The sequence below is a fragment of the Nicotiana attenuata genome, chromosome 7 (assembly GCF_001879085.1).
Source record: "Nicotiana attenuata strain UT chromosome 7, NIATTr2, whole genome shotgun sequence".
In the NCBI taxonomy this organism is placed as follows: Eukaryota; Viridiplantae; Streptophyta; class Magnoliopsida; order Solanales; family Solanaceae; genus Nicotiana; species Nicotiana attenuata.
This window is the reverse complement of record NC_031995.1, coordinates 100,509,933-100,527,212: the sequence shown is the minus strand read 5'-3', so window position 1 is coordinate 100,527,212 and position 17,280 is coordinate 100,509,933. Positions and strand designations below refer to the sequence as shown.

The 17,280-nt window shown below is 36.9% G+C and overlaps 1 protein-coding gene across 5 annotated transcripts; it reads right to left on the bottom strand.

Annotated features, from left to right (window-relative positions):
• On the bottom strand, positions 1,067–10,265 carry LOC109229575. 5 transcript variants are annotated; one of them, XM_019395061.1, is made up of 4 exons: positions 9,680–10,265; positions 4,746–4,914; positions 4,008–4,122; positions 1,067–2,190 (listed from the first exon to the last, which is right to left on the bottom strand). In XM_019395061.1, the coding sequence occupies exons 3-4, from the start codon at positions 4,101–4,103 to the stop codon at positions 1,738–1,740; spliced, it is 549 nt and encodes a 182-aa protein (XP_019250606.1). In that variant the 5' UTR covers positions 4,104–4,122; positions 4,746–4,914; positions 9,680–10,265; the 3' UTR covers positions 1,067–1,737. The 5 variants fall into 5 exon arrangements, with proteins under 5 accessions (XP_019250606.1, XP_019250605.1, XP_019250607.1 ...); XM_019395060.1 differs by having other exon boundaries at positions 4,746–4,880; XM_019395062.1 differs by lacking the exon at positions 4,746–4,914 and having other exon boundaries at positions 1,067–1,645; positions 1,733–2,190; positions 9,680–10,264.

Genomic DNA, 17,280 nt, shown 5'->3' with positions numbered 1-17,280 from the left:
ATCTGTACTCTAATAGTTGCATGACAAGAAATACTTTTCCCCTTAACGTTTGATGTTTCCATTTCTATTTCCTTTCATATGTATTCTCAACATAATATTTATAGTATCTGAATATGAGAAAGAAAGCCCTTTCAAATTCCAATTAATTGTTGGAATACTAAAGGATAGGTTCATTGGTATTGGGCATAGAGCATTTTATTATCTCCTGCAAATAAATAATTAAGAAACATTTATTGGTTAAATATGAAGAGGTGAAAAATATAAACGTCTACCATCAATGCACATAACTTAAAACTTTTTATAGGTAAGTTACTTCTTTTATTTTCTCTCTTTTTTCCATATTCAACGCGAGAATATGAAAAGTCCAATTAACTAAACTAGCTAGTAATAACTTTAAACTTCCAAGTGGTAATAAAGTTTCTTTAACTACCAAAAAACACTTTTAACTTGTGATGCTGCCATTTAAATTATACCTTTTAATCATTCAATTGCTCTTTGGGGACATGGTGAAGTTGTTCCAATAGGCATAATTGAGAAGATCAAGCTGCTGGTTTATATAATCAGTTCAAAAGGCGAGGATGTCATAAACAATTGACTACAACATAAATTCTATAAAAGACAGAAGACATCATGTTTTGTATGAAGACCGAATACTAGATGAAATATAGCTAATCCAACATTATATTAACTTTTCCACATAGAGGTTTCAACTACTTATAGCGAGAGTGCATTCAAAAATTCGAGAAGAGTGCTCGGCCTTAGTTGAAACAATTAAAGGTATCAATGGATCGATTTCACTAGTAGAGCACTACTCATTACAATCCACACATCCTTACTCTCGTGTCTTGTCATTTATACTCAACATTTCCAATCCACACATCCTTACTCTTGTACAATATTTCCTCCTTGTTTTTGGTTACATTCGCTTACCCTATGCTCCATATGCAAGTTTTGGCGCTCACCTAGGGTCTCTCCTTGCTGATCCTTCAAAGTTAGATGACTTGTTTCAAACTGACACTTAAACAGCGTGTTCAGTCCAATACTGTCATTTAAAATGAGAGCAGAATCACTAAACAAGGAAATATATAGAACCCCATTCTTCCTGATAAAATTTACATACCAAGTACCACACAGCCCCTCAGAATTTTACATGCTAGTAATAACTTTTTCTTTTTTACACACATGCTAGTAATAACATACTGTCAAATTTTGTCATAAAAGAAACAGACGGGGGCACACAAATGTGTACACTTCATCCTTCAAAATCAAGCTCAATTGTCATGGACGTAGCCGTACAGTTGTATTGGTAGTTACATACATGGCATTGGCGTGGCGATGCACTAGTAAGCCTCTGATGTTGCTCCCTAGCTCGTTTGCCCTGGAGCTTCTGATGATGACCGGGGAATAAAAAGATGAAAATGTACAATGAGAATGCTATCCGGGTGTAACCAGCAACATTGGAGCATTCAAAGCCTTTATAGGCTTTCTCAACTTTATGTTAGTGCATAAATTTATTGGATCCATGTTGAGACTTTGGATTACTTAGTCTTCTTTAGTAAAGATGGCTTACGTTGATTGAATCAATCATATGAAAGTTAGTGAGCAAGTCTTCACCACAATGAGGGGCGTCTGTGAAAATAAAACACTGGAAGAAATATTAAGTAGACTGGAATATGGATTCTTAACTTTGAGGCAGTTGAATATTAGCGGATACAATGGGTATACATAGTACCTTTTTCAGTCAAGATAAACTTTGATGTCGATACCATTATCAATGAGGGACTGAACAACTGCTCTAATTTTTCCTTCAAACTTGTCCCTATCCCTAGGAGTATAAGAAGCAGTGTATACATCAGCCTCTCTTGCCCTGTCAGCCAAAATCTGTCCTACAGACAAGCATGCAGGAATATCACTTCGTGATTTGAGCACTGCCTTGATGTCTTTAGAGTTTGTACCAGCTACTGCAACCTGTTTGCATGTAACTCTATGGGTGATAGAGGCTGAAACAAAGCGCTTTGATATGAAAACATCAAGGGTGAAAGGTTCCATGTAAGCTACAGTCCGTTGCTTGAAAGAAACATGCTTGTTTGGGTTCTTGGACTTTTTTCCCTTCTGGTAAGTGTATGGTCGGCTATTGTCATCATCAAGGAAATCTTCTACACCAAAAAAGCTTCTAGGTGCTAAACAAGGCTGTCAAATGAAGCAACAAAATTATTCAGGGTGCTATGTTTTCAAGAATATCTGGGTGCATCTTTCTAATAAGATATAAATCCTTATGCAGATTAACATTGATTGTTCTATACACATATGTCAAGCGTAATACCTAGAAAAGATATATACAGGTAAGTGGAAACACCCAAATTTCGCAGATGAAATAGAACTTGTATACTTTTTAACACTTGCAAATGAAATAGCATTTTATCAGTACTGTAATGCTACAAACACAGAGGCAAAGCAATGACTGTGCACATTATTGTGCTAGCACACAAGCACCAAACCTTGATATATACTTGAACACAATTTTCCCCACTTTTCTTTTCCATAACTCTTACTCCGAACAAAAGGGAAAAGTGTTAGGTGCTACAGCAAGCCCACATATACAAACATTGGAGGCGGAAGGCCACATTTGTAACATCACAACTCTGCAACCATGGAAAGGAAGACACAAGTATACAAACATGTAAGCAGGGCCAGGGGCGGAGCTAGCTCTTCGGCTAAGAGTTGAGCCGAACGTAATAGCTTTGGTCCAAACCTTGTATTACTCCTAAAAAATCTATTGAATAAGTACAAATTATTAATTTAGAACCCACTAACTTATAAGACTCAGAATTCCGAACCCATAGGCTTCAAGTCCTAGCTCCGCCTTTGAGCAGCTTGTGCTACATAGAGGGAGTGAACAGCTTTTCGCTCTCTCTCTTGCTCGAGAGTTATACCTTATTATTATATTTCTTTTCGGTGAAAGAGTCATTCCTTTTTTTTTTCCAATGAAGCACAGGCACTTAATCAGTTCGAGCTTCATTCCAAGCTAGAAATGAGCTAGGGCCTTGACTTGGAACTTTAATGTATCGGTACGTTTTTTATTTGATGAAGATCCAAGCCAAAAGATTAAAGGAGTTGTCCTTCAATTCTAAGAATCTCTTCCTTTTACAAAATCCAAACTTACCTGTATCCTGTTGCTGCAGATATCTGCTTCGTTATACAAAAGCAAAGGTGAAAAGATAACAAAAGCACACTAAAACAAACATAAAGTTAAAAATTTTATTAAGCTAGTTTCTCTTAAGTCAAACATTGACCTAGCCAACTTGCCTGCACTTCAAATTTAGCATCTACTGTGAACACTAGTTTATTACAACCTTGCATGATATCACATAACAGTTAACACCAAAAATGCACACCTTCTTCCTTATTAGCTTGTTCTTTTCCATTAAGCAATATCATCGATACATAATACAAGCATTTGTATGTAAAAGCACACCATAGATTCCTCGAACCATCCACACGAAATCAACAATAAAAGTTCATCTCAACACAATAGGAGGTTATCTCAAAATGCCATTATGTACAAGGTATTATTATCCGATTAGATTAAGAAATGCATTGCATCTATGAGGGAAACTAAATTTTCCTTATTACTTAGAAACGTCCAACACCGTCAAGCATTTACCTTTCACAGTTTCACCTTTTTGACAGTCACATGATTCTAGTACAGATTGAATTCTTTTTGTCAGTGTTTTCAAAATTATTTGACCCTATATGGAACAGCTTTTCATTTCAGTATGTCTTAATGAGTATCTAAAAATTGTTAGGTCATACTAATTTCAACACTATTCCACCTTTCATAGTCCAACTATTTTTCAAACACAACTGTACATAACTCTATCATTCAAGGTCTAAAACAATTTAATTTTCCTTTAATCTCGGATTATATTTACTAGACAAAGCTATCTATGCACATATGAAAAATGGAAAGGCTACATGAAGTAGTAGATTAAGACAAATAAATTTACCTTTGCAGTATGAAAGCCACTAATTTGCGCACATAGAACAGGCCTAATTATCTGGCCTACTCGCACACATAACGTTTCAGAAACTAGTTTCAGCATACTCCCATATGAAAGATACCTTTAAAAATAAGCAACGGTATTAGTTCATGGGTACTAGTCCTGTCACAACAATAGATATGCAATGCACATCATACAAAATGGTAGCACAATGCAACTAAACCACAGAAAATACTCCCTCCATGATAAATAACAAATATATCCTAGTCTTTCATAAGCACAAATAATTCCATTTTCATGTGTTATTCCATGAACAAAATTCCAAAGTCAATCTAAAGTTGGGGTCTGAACAAATCAGAACCCACCTAATTGATATTCAAATTCAAATTCCTGTGGCATAGTTTTCCAACAAACTAACTTCTAACAATTATTTTTAATAGTTTCTTCATTCACTACTGATATAAAGAAAATTTATTTCTTAAATTACACGCTCAATATTACATGAAATGGGACATAGGGACTAAGAAAGAGAATAGCCCTAATATGCGCTACCAGTTAAAAGGAGTAGGTGCATTCACTGAAGCAATATATCGAACAACTAACAAACATTCATCAACCAAAGACTTTGCACCACCTAACTTGGATGAATTAAAATGATAAAACGTTAAAGATGAAAATACATCAGGAATCCATGATAAGAGAAAGTTTTGACGATGAATTTCAGACAGCTGAAGAACATCCTACCTTTCTCCGCTATTTCACCGTTTCCCTTGCTCTTCTCCCTTCCTCAAATTATAAAACTGAGCTCTCTGTTTTGTATGTTTAATGAAGAAGAATGAGCTGAAAGGCCCATTTGAAGTGGGCCGATTGCCTAGACAACTTGGGGAAAGTGCACAAATAGACGTTTTAGGACCTATTTAAAGAAGAGAAACTACTAGCTATATCAGCCCATAAGTAAATTAGTACAAAAATTAATCAATTCATAAAATATTATTAATATTAGCCAATTAGTAGCTATTTGTAGGCAAAGAAAATATTGAATTTTTGCTTTCTTTTGAGTGGATATTGTTCAAATAGATTGGGTACATCTTAAGGAGTTTGAATCTTAGTTTTGGGATGATTTGGTGGAGTTTTGAGGTGGTTTGAATTGAATTGAATTCGAAGTAGAAGATGAACACGAAAAAAGATGATATGTGTATTACACTGTGTATCATTTGTGTATCATATGTATATCCATGTATACTCGTGTTAGATACATAGGTGGTACATGTTTGATACATGTGTCGCAGAAGAATCTCGATTTTTAACTACGAATTTTGACATCAAATCAGTTCATCATCTTCAATCTTCCTCAAATTGTGTATATTGACTCATCTATATGTTTTCAATGGGTTTCAATCATACCCATCGAAAAGGGTCCCTTTTTGCTTAGGTTTTTAGAATCTTGTATATTTTTTTCTTTGTATTTCATCACCTTATTTGCTACCTCATCCATAAAACTTTCTTTCCGTCTTACATCTAATGTTGCTAATCAGACTTAAAATATAGAAGAAGATCTTTGCGTATGATTCTTGAAGAGAAAGAATCCTTATTTATATAGGTTTTAAATTTTTTATGTGCTTAGCTAGTTTTGGTAAGTCTGTGATTAATGGCTAGAGGTTGATAAGTTTGGGCATATTTTGGACATTCCCGTAAGACACTTTTAAGAATAGCCAATATTATAAAAAATTTAAAATTTTAACCGCCTAAAAATTAACTTCGGACCGTTGACTCTGAAGAAATAAAAGATCTGAGTTTCTAACTTCAAACATGAGATCTGAAGTTAGACTTTGGCATATTTAATTTCAGGTCAGATGGTCGGATGTTGACCCAAAGGTTTGAAGAAGAAGAAGAAGTAGCAAGATGGTTCGTAATTAAATATTTCACAATTATAAAATTAAATTTATTGTTATAACCTGAAATTTTTTAACAAAATCAACTTATTTCTATTTAAATTATGATCATGAGCAAGTGTATAAATATAATCCTGAAAAATAAGTAGATATAGAAAATTATGTTGTTGTGATCTATTTGACTGTATGTATCTTTGGATGTCTTCCATTTGAAAAGTCTCTCTATGACCGTAGAATGAGTGTGTTCATGGGAGAGAGAGTGAGCAGGAAGCACCCGCCCCTCCGTCTCTGACCATAACCCACACTTTAGCCCTTGTTCATCGTCCAAGTCGCGTACCTCCTAAACAGACTATGTGATTTTAAATGCGATATATTTAACTTTAACTGTGAACTGCATGGGGACTTGATTCTTTTTTTTGCTGAAAAAAATGTACATAGACAGTTGTAACGACCCGACTGGTCAGTTTGTGTATTTGAGGTATGTTTTCCCTTTTGAAGCTTCCCCTATGCTTATCTTTAGTTTTATGACTTGCGGGGATGGTTGAATTCGTTTCCGGGGAGTTGTGGAATGATTGGATCAATTGGGTTTTAGCAATGTTGTGGCATATGTGCACATGTGGTGCAAGTTGATTATTGTGTTGTGATGAGATGTGCATGCGGCGGCATATGGGTGGTGTTATGGATACACATGCGACGAGATAAGGATGCTTTTTATTCACATCTTGCAAGTAAGGGAAATACTTCATTTGAAGCACACGCAGCGAGATAAGGGAACTAAAGTGCATGGAGCTATTTTGGGAAAAATGTTCTTAAAAATGTAATGCTCATGCGGCGTCATAAGGATGAATTGTGATTTGTGACTCGTGATTTATGCTTATGAGGTGTGGTACCTCGGAGTGATCCTTGTTGTAAATCTTGTATGGGAACAGCTTGATGATTTAAACTGTTATTTCTTCCTTAAATGATTTCACTTGTATTTTAATTGTGTTTTAATTTTTTTTGTTATTTTATCACATGTTTATTCTTGTTGCTATTTATTGATTTTTCCTTTTCGTTGCTAGCTCTATATATATATATATATATATATATATATATATATATATATATATATATATATATATATATATATTCTGTACATGTTTCTATGTCTAGTGAGTGTATTGACTTGAACCTCGTCACTACTCCACCGAGGTTAGTCTTGATACTTATTGGGTACCGATTGTGGTGTACTCATACTACAGTTATGTATATTTTTGTGCAGATACAGGTGCGTCAAATCGTGAGACGGTAGAGAGTTGAGTTGAGGTTGAGTTGCGGAGACTTCATGTTATACATATTGTTCGCGCTCGCAGATCTTGGAGTCACCTTATGATATTACCTTTACTATTGTTTATTTTCATTCCAAAGTAGTATTGTATTTGAGACTCCTACTTTATTCTTACTAGAGCTTATGACTCCATACCACCGATTTTAGGATTGTATGACTATTGATCAGATTCAGCTCAATTATGCTATTGATAGTTAATTTAATAGTTAAGTTGTTTATTTATGTTAAATCTCAGCATATGTTAAGCTTACCTAGTCTCTGCCATCATGATCCTAAAGGTAGGATTTTGGGGTCGTGATAAGTTCGTATCAGAGCTCTAGGTTCATAGGTTCTACGAGTCATAAGCAACTTTGGTAGAGTATTGTGGATCGGCACAGAGACGTCTATACTTATCTTCGAGAGGCTACGAGACTATTAAAAAATTTCACTTCTTTCATTCCTTATCGTGCATATTTATTGATTTCGGAATTTTAGTCTTTATCTTTCTATTCTCTCACAGACAGTGAGAACATGCACTACCGGATCAGCTGAGCAGACACTCGTGCCCTTTGTTAGAGCCGCAAGAGGTCGGAGCTGAGGTAGAGGCCGAGCAGGGCACGTGACACAGCTAGGGCACCTGCCAGAGCAGTAGCTAAGGAGCCACTGGTAACTCCGGTTAGGGGACAGGCACCCTAGGCGCCTGTTACTACCCCTAGAATCTAGGAGACCTTCGCACATTTTCTGAGCATGTTCGGTACTTTAGCTTAGGCGGGATTAATCCTAGTTGCACCAGCTACCTCTCAGGTTGGGGGAAGAGTTCATACTCCCGCTACCCATACTCTAGAACAATGGGTCTATATTGATCAGGTTCCGGTGTTATGTCAGTACAACCTGCTATCGCCGTTCAACCTGAGGTCAGGCCAGTGGCATCAGATGAGGTGCAGAAGAGGCTTGAGATATTCAAGAAGTATGATTCTTTACTCTCAGTGGCGCAGTTTCTGAGGATGCACATGGTTTTCTAGACCAGTGCCGTCGTATTCTTTGCACCATGTGCATTGTGGAGGTGAGTGTCACACCTCCTTTTTCCCGAAAGGATAGGGATAGGAAGTTTTTTCAATTTAAGTGACATTAATCGAAATGGGATTATTTATTGATTCAGAGTCGCCACTTAGAATAATTTAGGGTGTCCCATGTCACCGATTTATTTTAAATCCCAAATCGAGAAAAATTGACTCTGTTTTAAAGTCCGCGAAACCAGAAGAACGCGTAAGGAAATTTTGTTAACTCGGGAGAAGGTGTGAGGCACTCCCGAGTTTCGTGGTTTTAGCACGGTCGCTCAACTATTAATAATTGACTTAATTATCTGATTTATTACATGTTTAAAACTTAATGTGCATTTTTACTTTGTAACCGCTTTTTAATATTTATGGAATTTATTTAAACAAATCGCGAGGTGCGACCTCGCTCACCTCGCTCGTTTATACACATATTGCGAATCGCGTCACGTGAAACGCACCCGCGATCTACAACATGTTGATTTTTATTATTATTTGAAGTTATGGTAGAGTCACGTGAAACACACACTCGAGTTGGGATTTACGTATCGTGACTATGCCACGCGAACCGTACCCATAGTCACGATGGTTTATTTAATTGCGCTTAAAGCAAGCTACGAAGTTCTTGAATTAATTAATTTTCTAAGATTGTTTAGTGAGAGTCCAAAGTTATGGAATAATGGATTGTTTGTGGAGAAGATATATAATTTTAACTATTTGGATTAACAAAATTAAATTCTTTCAATTAACGATACTAATGGCCTATTCCTGACGAATGAAACAAAGCAGTAAACATTTTGGAACCCAATTCTTTTTATTTTTGTCCTTAACATGAATAACTTTGTAGATGAATCAAACATATCACAATGACCAAATAGGTAATTCATACTTCACGTTCTAACTAGCTACAGAAGCAATTACAAACATATCACCTAATAATTCTGGCCTGAGCTTTTTCAGTGAACAAATTTGACCAACGAGCAACTAAATCCATCAACTTACTGCTTTAACATTGTCTAGAATAAAAGGAACCATAAACAGACCTTAAAAAAAAACATGAAGCAGCCTAAATTTATGCCATAGTTCAAAGATAAATCACTTCATCAGATGAGTGGAAATACAAGCATTTAGTTTTCGTTGAACAGCTGTATATAAGAAAAATAGGAGCGCACTCTGTTACTCCCCAAATTCACATCAAATTCTTATATTTACCAAAGCTAACACATTAAAGCTTGCCTAGAAATATGGTAGGAACACATTGACTGATTTAGTTAATTTTAGAAATATCAATTTAAACCTTCAGATTCATTAATCTTCAAGTAAAGAACCAAATCGAACAAATAGAATATGCAGACAAACATTACAGATTCGTGATAAATTTATATCAAAAACAGTAATTACACTATATCTGGGAAGAGAAAGTACCTAAGCGGCAGAAATTGAAATAGAGCCAGCCAAATAAAGGCAGAAACAGCTACAGTTGGAGGATGGAACTCAGTCAAACAATCCTAGCAATGCAACAGCAGAAGTTCGGCAAGACCCGCAATTGCAGAAAATCAGCTTCGAAGATCCAACAGCTTGAAGCTAAAACAGAGATTTTTCCAGATTTGAAATTCTTCTTTGATTTCGAAAATGCAGTGACTATCAGATTTTCCTAGATGTATAACTATTGTTCAGTGTTTTCAGCTGTTGAGAATCTAATTTTTAGCTGCTTGTTTGAGTTTTCGACTCTTTTTTCCTTGTGTGCTTGTGAATGGTGGAAGTGAGAGTAAGAGGGCGTGAATGTAGATGAGAGAATATGAGAGAGTGAACGAGTATTGTGTGTGCGAGGTGCAGATGAGGGAGTGACCATGGAGAGCCGGGCTGCTAACGTTCTTCCAATGAGGGGGGGAGGGGGGGGGGGGGCGTTCTCTGGTGTTCCTGTTTTGAGAAGATGAATGAACAAGGACGGCTAGGTCTAGTCCTCAAGGGGGCGTCCGTTCTGTCTCTAGTCTGTGTGTGTGAGGAGTGTAGAGTTAGGGTGTATTTTAGAGACGAAGGGGATATTGGCCCGGCGGGTAGTCGGCTTGGACAGATTTGGGGTGATAATTGGCAATTGGGCCAATTAGATTGGGCTTTTGGCGTAATTTTAACCAAGAACAAACAAGCTATTTATTTGTAAAAATAGCACGGGCTAGCCAGTTTTTGGACTGGCCATTCAAAAATAGCCAGCGTTTGCAAAGTCATTAAAAAATAGCCACTATTTTGCCACAACACGGAAAGTTCCAGCATAATATACTGGAGATCGGTGCCCCTGTATATGAACTTCCAGCATATTATGCTGGAACTCCAACACGCGAAAAGTTCCAGTATAATATACTGGAGATTGGAGCACCGGTGCTCCAATCTCCAGTATGTTGGTGCTCCAATCTCCAGTATGTTATGCTGGACCGGTATATTATACTAGAATTTCAGTATATTATACTGGAGTTTTTTTTTGGATTTTGAACAGTATTTTCGTTCAGATTTATCTTTACATGAAAAGTGGCTAAATTTCGATTACGCTTGAAACTATGGCTATTTTTGAATGACCACTTGTAAATCTGGATATTTCTAATTTCTCCCTATTTATTTCTTTTCTTTATTTTTCTTTCCTTTTTTAATTAAAAATCCTAATCAAAATAATTAAGCACCTAAATTAATTCCTAAATCAAATCTAATTTGTGAGATTAAACCTAATATCTATTTCTAACATTTAAATAATGATCAACTTAAAACTGATGAAAGAAAATTACTAAGTTAAAACTAAAATCTAAAAATGTAAAAATATGGGATAAAAAATTAAACATTTTTTAATGATATTTTATGGTTTAAAACACTTCAAAATACGCATGAACTATGCAAATAAATGCAAAATAAACTGGATAAAAGTAAAATAAAATTTCTACAATTCTATGTAATAATTAAAAAACTATTTTGGAATATTTTTAGGAGTAATTTGTATTAGGACAAAAATTCAGTGCTTACGGTGAGCGGGATCGACTTTAGTACCTTTCAGCTGACAGGGTTGGCATATAGATGTTGGCAGGCTAATGAGGAGGGTGGCTAGCTAATTCAGTGTCGCTCGCATGGGCTCATTGTTTTAATCTATTTTTTAGGGACTTTGTTCCATAGACCCTCAGGGATGCGTTGTGCACAGGGTTCGAGCAGTCGCGTCAGGGGACTATGAGTATGTCCGAGTATTCCATAAGGTTTATTGAGATATCTCATCATGCACCCGCTTTGGTTTCTACAGTCAGAGAGCGAGTCCACATATTTATTGAGGGGATCAGTTATGGTCTTAGGTTTGGTATGGAACGAGAGTTGGAAACTGATACTCCATTTCAGCAGCCTGTTGAGATCGCTCGGAGGTTGGAGCATATACATAGCAAGGAGAGGGAGACCAAGAGCCTCAGGATTTTGGAGGATTTAGTGGTTCCCGCTCTGCAGTTTCAGCTCGTCATGGCAGAGGTTATATCAGTCGGCCACTTCATTCTGCACTTCAGGCTACTCACTGTGCACCAGCCATTCAGGGGCCTCAAAGCGTCCATTTTGCACAGCCACTTCCAGTGCACCTCCTACACGAGGGGCCTATAATGGTCATTCTAGCCAACCGAGTCAGACACAGTTCCAGCAGCCATACCCGCTGAGGGGTTGTTTCCAATGTGGTAACACTATGCATATGGTGAGGGATTGTCCCAGACGTAGGAGGGGTGCACCTCCACAATATAACATCAATATAATAGAAAAATATCTTAAATTTTACAAGAAAAAAAAAGACGAAATCCAAGTATTAGTTTGGATAAAAAATATTATACTTGATCTTTGAAAGGAGAGAGAGAGAGAGAGAGAGAGAGAGAGAGAGAGAGAGAGAGAGAGAGAGAGAGAGAGAGAGAGAGAGAGAGAGAGAGAATCTTTATTTTTAAAAAAAAAACTTTCACCAAAAAATATTTATTGCATAAGGGGGGTTCCCTTTCGCTTTCAAAATGTGAGGAGGGTATTATTTTCCAATCCTTAAAGGTTAAAGGGGTAAAGTGGATTTTACACTTTTAGTTAAGTAGACAATACGACAGTCAATTATGTGCTAGAAAAATCAAAGGTTACGATATGTCTAAATTGGTGAAACAAAGATTTTTCAAACGCATTCGTCTACCCTGTGAAATATCTGGAATTTGGTGCGCATCGCTACTGCTTTGATAAAGTCACATTGAATTTTTATGTGCGTTATACATGGAAAATTTAGGAAATAAAAAAAATAATTGGCTTCAATTTATTTAGTTATATTTTCTATTTATTGATAACAGTTTTTCGCAATAAGCTAGCCTCTTGTTACAACAATGATGGGTTTACAGTACCTTAGCTTTATGTTTTGATGATCTAATAAACTTACTGTTGATGGGTTTACAGTACCTTAGCTTTATGTTTTGATGATCTAACAAACTTACTATCAAAGAACCAGATAAGGAACCTGACACACTTGGTACACAACTCAAATCAACGGACTCCAGCTAATGTGAGTTGTTATGACTTTAGAAGATAAAGAATCAACACAGGGACCTGATTCCCTTGTGTTTCCACGACAACAGTACAAAGTCAACTGTCTACAGCTAGAAAGTGACTGCATGCACTGTACACGCAAACAGTGTTGCGCAGTACTGCACTCACTCCCCTTTGACCAACCAAGTGATTACATAATTCAAGTGATGTCATCAAAGTTTTATTAACAAAGAGCATTACAACAAAACATCATTTGAACACTTGAGAATTCATTCAAGCACTCCAATCGTTCTACAGTTGAGCGTTCAATTCTCAAGTGCATCAAGAACAAAGAACAACATTACTACGGACCAGTTCCTATAGCAAGTGTCGCGCCCCCTTTTTTCTCCTCCGCGGGGAGGAGTCCGGGTTTCGACATTCACGGGTGTAATGACTCATTTCCTTTTGGGAATTGGGTATTTGAAGAGTCGCCACCTAACGAGTTAAGGTGCGTTAGGGCACCTAGAGTAATTAACTCTTGGGTTGGTTTGGTATTACCAGAGATTAGGGTAAGGGCTCAAGCTAACCTCGAGGGGAAGGTGTTAGGCACCCCTCTTGGTCCACAACTGTGGGTCCCGACTGAACTTATATTCACAAATCAGTCCATTACAAGTAAAAATCAAATAGGTTGCAAGTAAAGTACGGTAGAGTAACTCAAGTAGTAAGATAAAGTTTTGAACAAGTTGTAAAACAAAGTTTTAAAGAAAGGATTTGGTAAAGAGGGGTCCTAGGTTGGTTATCCTATAGGATCACATCAGTACTATGCCCGGTAATCACTCTACGTGTGGCATTAGCGCACCGGTCATCATATCCATGTCTACCCTTCCCATCTCCTTATTGGTTATGTAAAGCGAGTGTTTGGTCATTGATTCCTATTGCGTGCTGCTACCCGACCCTTCTTAACGGTCCCGGAGGGTGTTAGGACCTCTACCTATGGGTGGTTCTTAGACGTACCCGTAAGGATTTAAAGGCAAAAATCTAAGGTGACCGTAAAAAATATTTAGGACTTTCACATAACGGGAGCAATTAAAAGGCTCACAATTTCCCCCTCAGACAAACATACAAGCAGCATGACTCAAACACAGTTAAGGTCTTTATTAATCAAAGTCCTAAAGTAGGATTTCTAAGTGATTATGCAGAAATAGACCACTTTCAGATTCAGAAGTTATAACCTAATAGTTGCCTAGTGACTCCTTTTTAACAACTTATTAGAATCAGAAATGTTGAACGATGGAAACAACTTCAGGGAAATGCAGGTTTTCAAAAAATACCCTAAGGCTTGCCTATGTGCAGTACTGTGTCTATATATTAATGCAGAGACAAACAAGTTTTTGAAATAGACCCTTTTGACACCTATAAGCAGGATATCTAATGAGGTTAAGTCATATTTGAAAGAACTAGTTTCAGGAAATGTCATCACACTTAACAAGGACAGTTTTAAGAAGTAAACTAGGCGAAAATGAAATTGACTTATTAGGCTAATCAGACTACTAGACGTAATTGCGAATGGAAATCCCTACAGGCATGGTATCTAGGCGCGTCACATGTTTTAGTAACATATGAAAGAATTATTAGAACTGAATCGGAATTAAACCCTATAGACATGGTATCTATATTTGAATGATTTAAGACACGGTTGTTTGAAACCCTATGAACATGATTTCTAACATGACGAAAATGCAGAACCTTAAGAACATGATTCTTGTTTGATGCAAACGACACTGGAAGTGAAGTCCTTATAGGCATGATTTCTATTGTGATGCAAATGAAATTAGAAGTGGAATCCTATAGTCATGGTTCTATTATGCAAAAGCAATCAGATTCAACAATAATATAAACCCTATGAACATGTTTCTATCGAGTGAAGCAGGCAGATTTGAAAGTAAACCCTAAGAGCAGGATTTCTACCCATGTTACCCCATAAAGTATACATCTACCCACCCCTTTTTACTAAGTACCCCAAATTTCTATTTACAAATTATTACAGGCCAATGAATGAATTACATAAGTAAAAATAGAAAATCAAGAAGCTATTCTGTTGAGCATTGAACCAGTGCAGTGTGGAAAGGCCAGCCTCAGTATGCCAGAGTTAAGAAGGTTCTCAAGAGGAACCCAAGGCAGTACACATACTAGAGGGGGCAGAACTTATTAACTAAGAATGAAGTGGAAGTGCAGGACACGAGTTGAAAGAAATTTATTAAAGACTAGACTTAAAATTTTGTTTATGGAAGCAATTATAAGGTAATAGAGGTTGTTTGAAAGAAGTTGGAGTGATACACAAAGTCAAGTACTTCAGTAGTTACAGAGTCCAACTAAACTCAGTAGTCACACAGGGGTCAAGGGTTTAGGAATACACAGGCATTTGACTGCAAACACATAACCCCAGCAAGGGTATTTGGACTGGTTTGGACATGCTCAGAAATAGTTGAAACTGGCATAATCACAAACCAATCAAGGAGAACATAGACTCATAGAGGGGGATAGGGATTTGGGGCTCATAAGAATGGTAAGCACACAATAGGTAAGGAGAACAATTGTCTAGGCATGTTTACTAGGGAATACATGAATTAAAAGGGAGGGGAGTCACACTAGCATGCTGATAATATAGCTTAACTACAAACTTCACAACAGAACCACAAGTAAAAGCAGGCTAGAAATAAAAGAAACTGAAACAAGAAGAGAAACATGTTGTTGTTGCGGCATTAAGTTAAACTAGGACATACCAGTGAAGATAGAAGCAAGCAGAATGAAAGAACCAAAGGGCACAAATGATTAGCCTTGGCTTGCAGCCGGCTAATAGTAGCAAATAACACAAGGAAGAAGGGAGAAACAGAGATTTTTATAAGAGAGGAGTTTTTGAAAGCCAAGTGTCGGTGCCTTGTTTGTGAAAGACTTAGAGTATTTATAGTTGAAAGTAGGTAGTGGAATAAGGTAAAAAAATCATAGTAGTACACTAATTTAAGAACTCAGAATCAGTCAATCGGACAATCAAGGAAGTACTTCCTTAAGTTAAGGGAACTAAGATCAAACGGAAAGATTCATTACCATATAAAGCAGGAAGAAGAATCAGTGCATGACTAAATAAGGAAAGAGTTAAGGTTCAGTAGGCATAGAGTAGTCGATTAGGACCAAATTCAGGAAAAAAACCCCAATTAAGGAAAGACTAAGTAAACAAAGTACCATGGTAAATAAGGTAATGAAATCAGTTAATTTAAACAGACGAGGTAAAGCTTTTAGGGCTTTAAAAGAAGATCTTTCAATCACCATCAATTAAGGAAAATCAGAATCAATCATGGGGGGTCATGATTCTGTATATTTCACCATACAAATAGAGACGAATGAACAGGAGTAGCAAACAAACAAGGTCAGTTATATAGACAGGAAGAAACAAGATATGAGCAAACACAATCATATAGGGATGATATAAGTAGGCTAAAGATTCAGCAGAACATATTCGAAGCATGGGGACCACGAGAGATTAACAAGAATCAGGTAAACAGGCTAACACACAGAAATGAAGTAAAGAAAATCATGCTAACACACAGAAAAGAAGTAGAGAAAATCATGCTAGCACGCATAGGAACGAAGTAATGAAAATCTTTAAAAATTAGGGCTTTTAACAGAGTCAAGTTAAAAAGTAGTAGGAACATAAAATTGGTCAAAATAAACAAGGGAAAAAGGTTTAATCATAAGGAAATCTGTTAAAACAGGTATAGAAAGAACTCCGAAAAAAATCCTAGTTTTCAACGAAAGTAAAAACGGTTTAGAGTAGAGGATATTTCAGAGGAAAGCTTGAGAATAAGCAAATCATAGAAGGAAACAGGTTTAAGCATGAAAATAACACGGATCTGAGAGATTCAGAAGAGAGTTAGGGTTTCAAAGGAACCCAAATAGAAATCGAAAGAACTTGTTGTAACTTTATAAATCGTAACACATATGGTGTGATTTTTCCCAAAAAACACACAAGAGAAGCCTCGAACAACAGAATCAGAAACCTTAGGTCCCAATCGACTTGGCCCAAGACCCTTAAGGGCTAAGGGCCTTAGAGATGACGAGCAAGGCGGTGGAGTGACCATTGGAGGCTTGGGGTTTGAGAGAGACTCGCCGGAGATGACCGGAGAAGGAGGTGAGTGGAGGAGTCTAGGGTTAGGTTTGAGAGAAGGTGGATATGAGAGAGCATCTGAAGGCAGCGGATAGGGAAAAAATGATTAGGGTTAGGGGGGTTGATTAGAATTAAAAAGGAAGGGAATTATTTCGACTGTTGATCTGGGAGATCAACGGTCAGGATTCAAATGGGTAGATGGGTTCCGGGTTTGGGTAAGGGTTAATAGGGTATGGGTCGGGTTATTAATTGTAAAATTGGGCTGGGAACTGTGGTCCGATTTGCCTATAATTGAAAGCCAAATTTGGCTATTATTTAAATAACCAATTTCCTATTTAAAATAATAGTATCTGGAAATATCAAAAATATT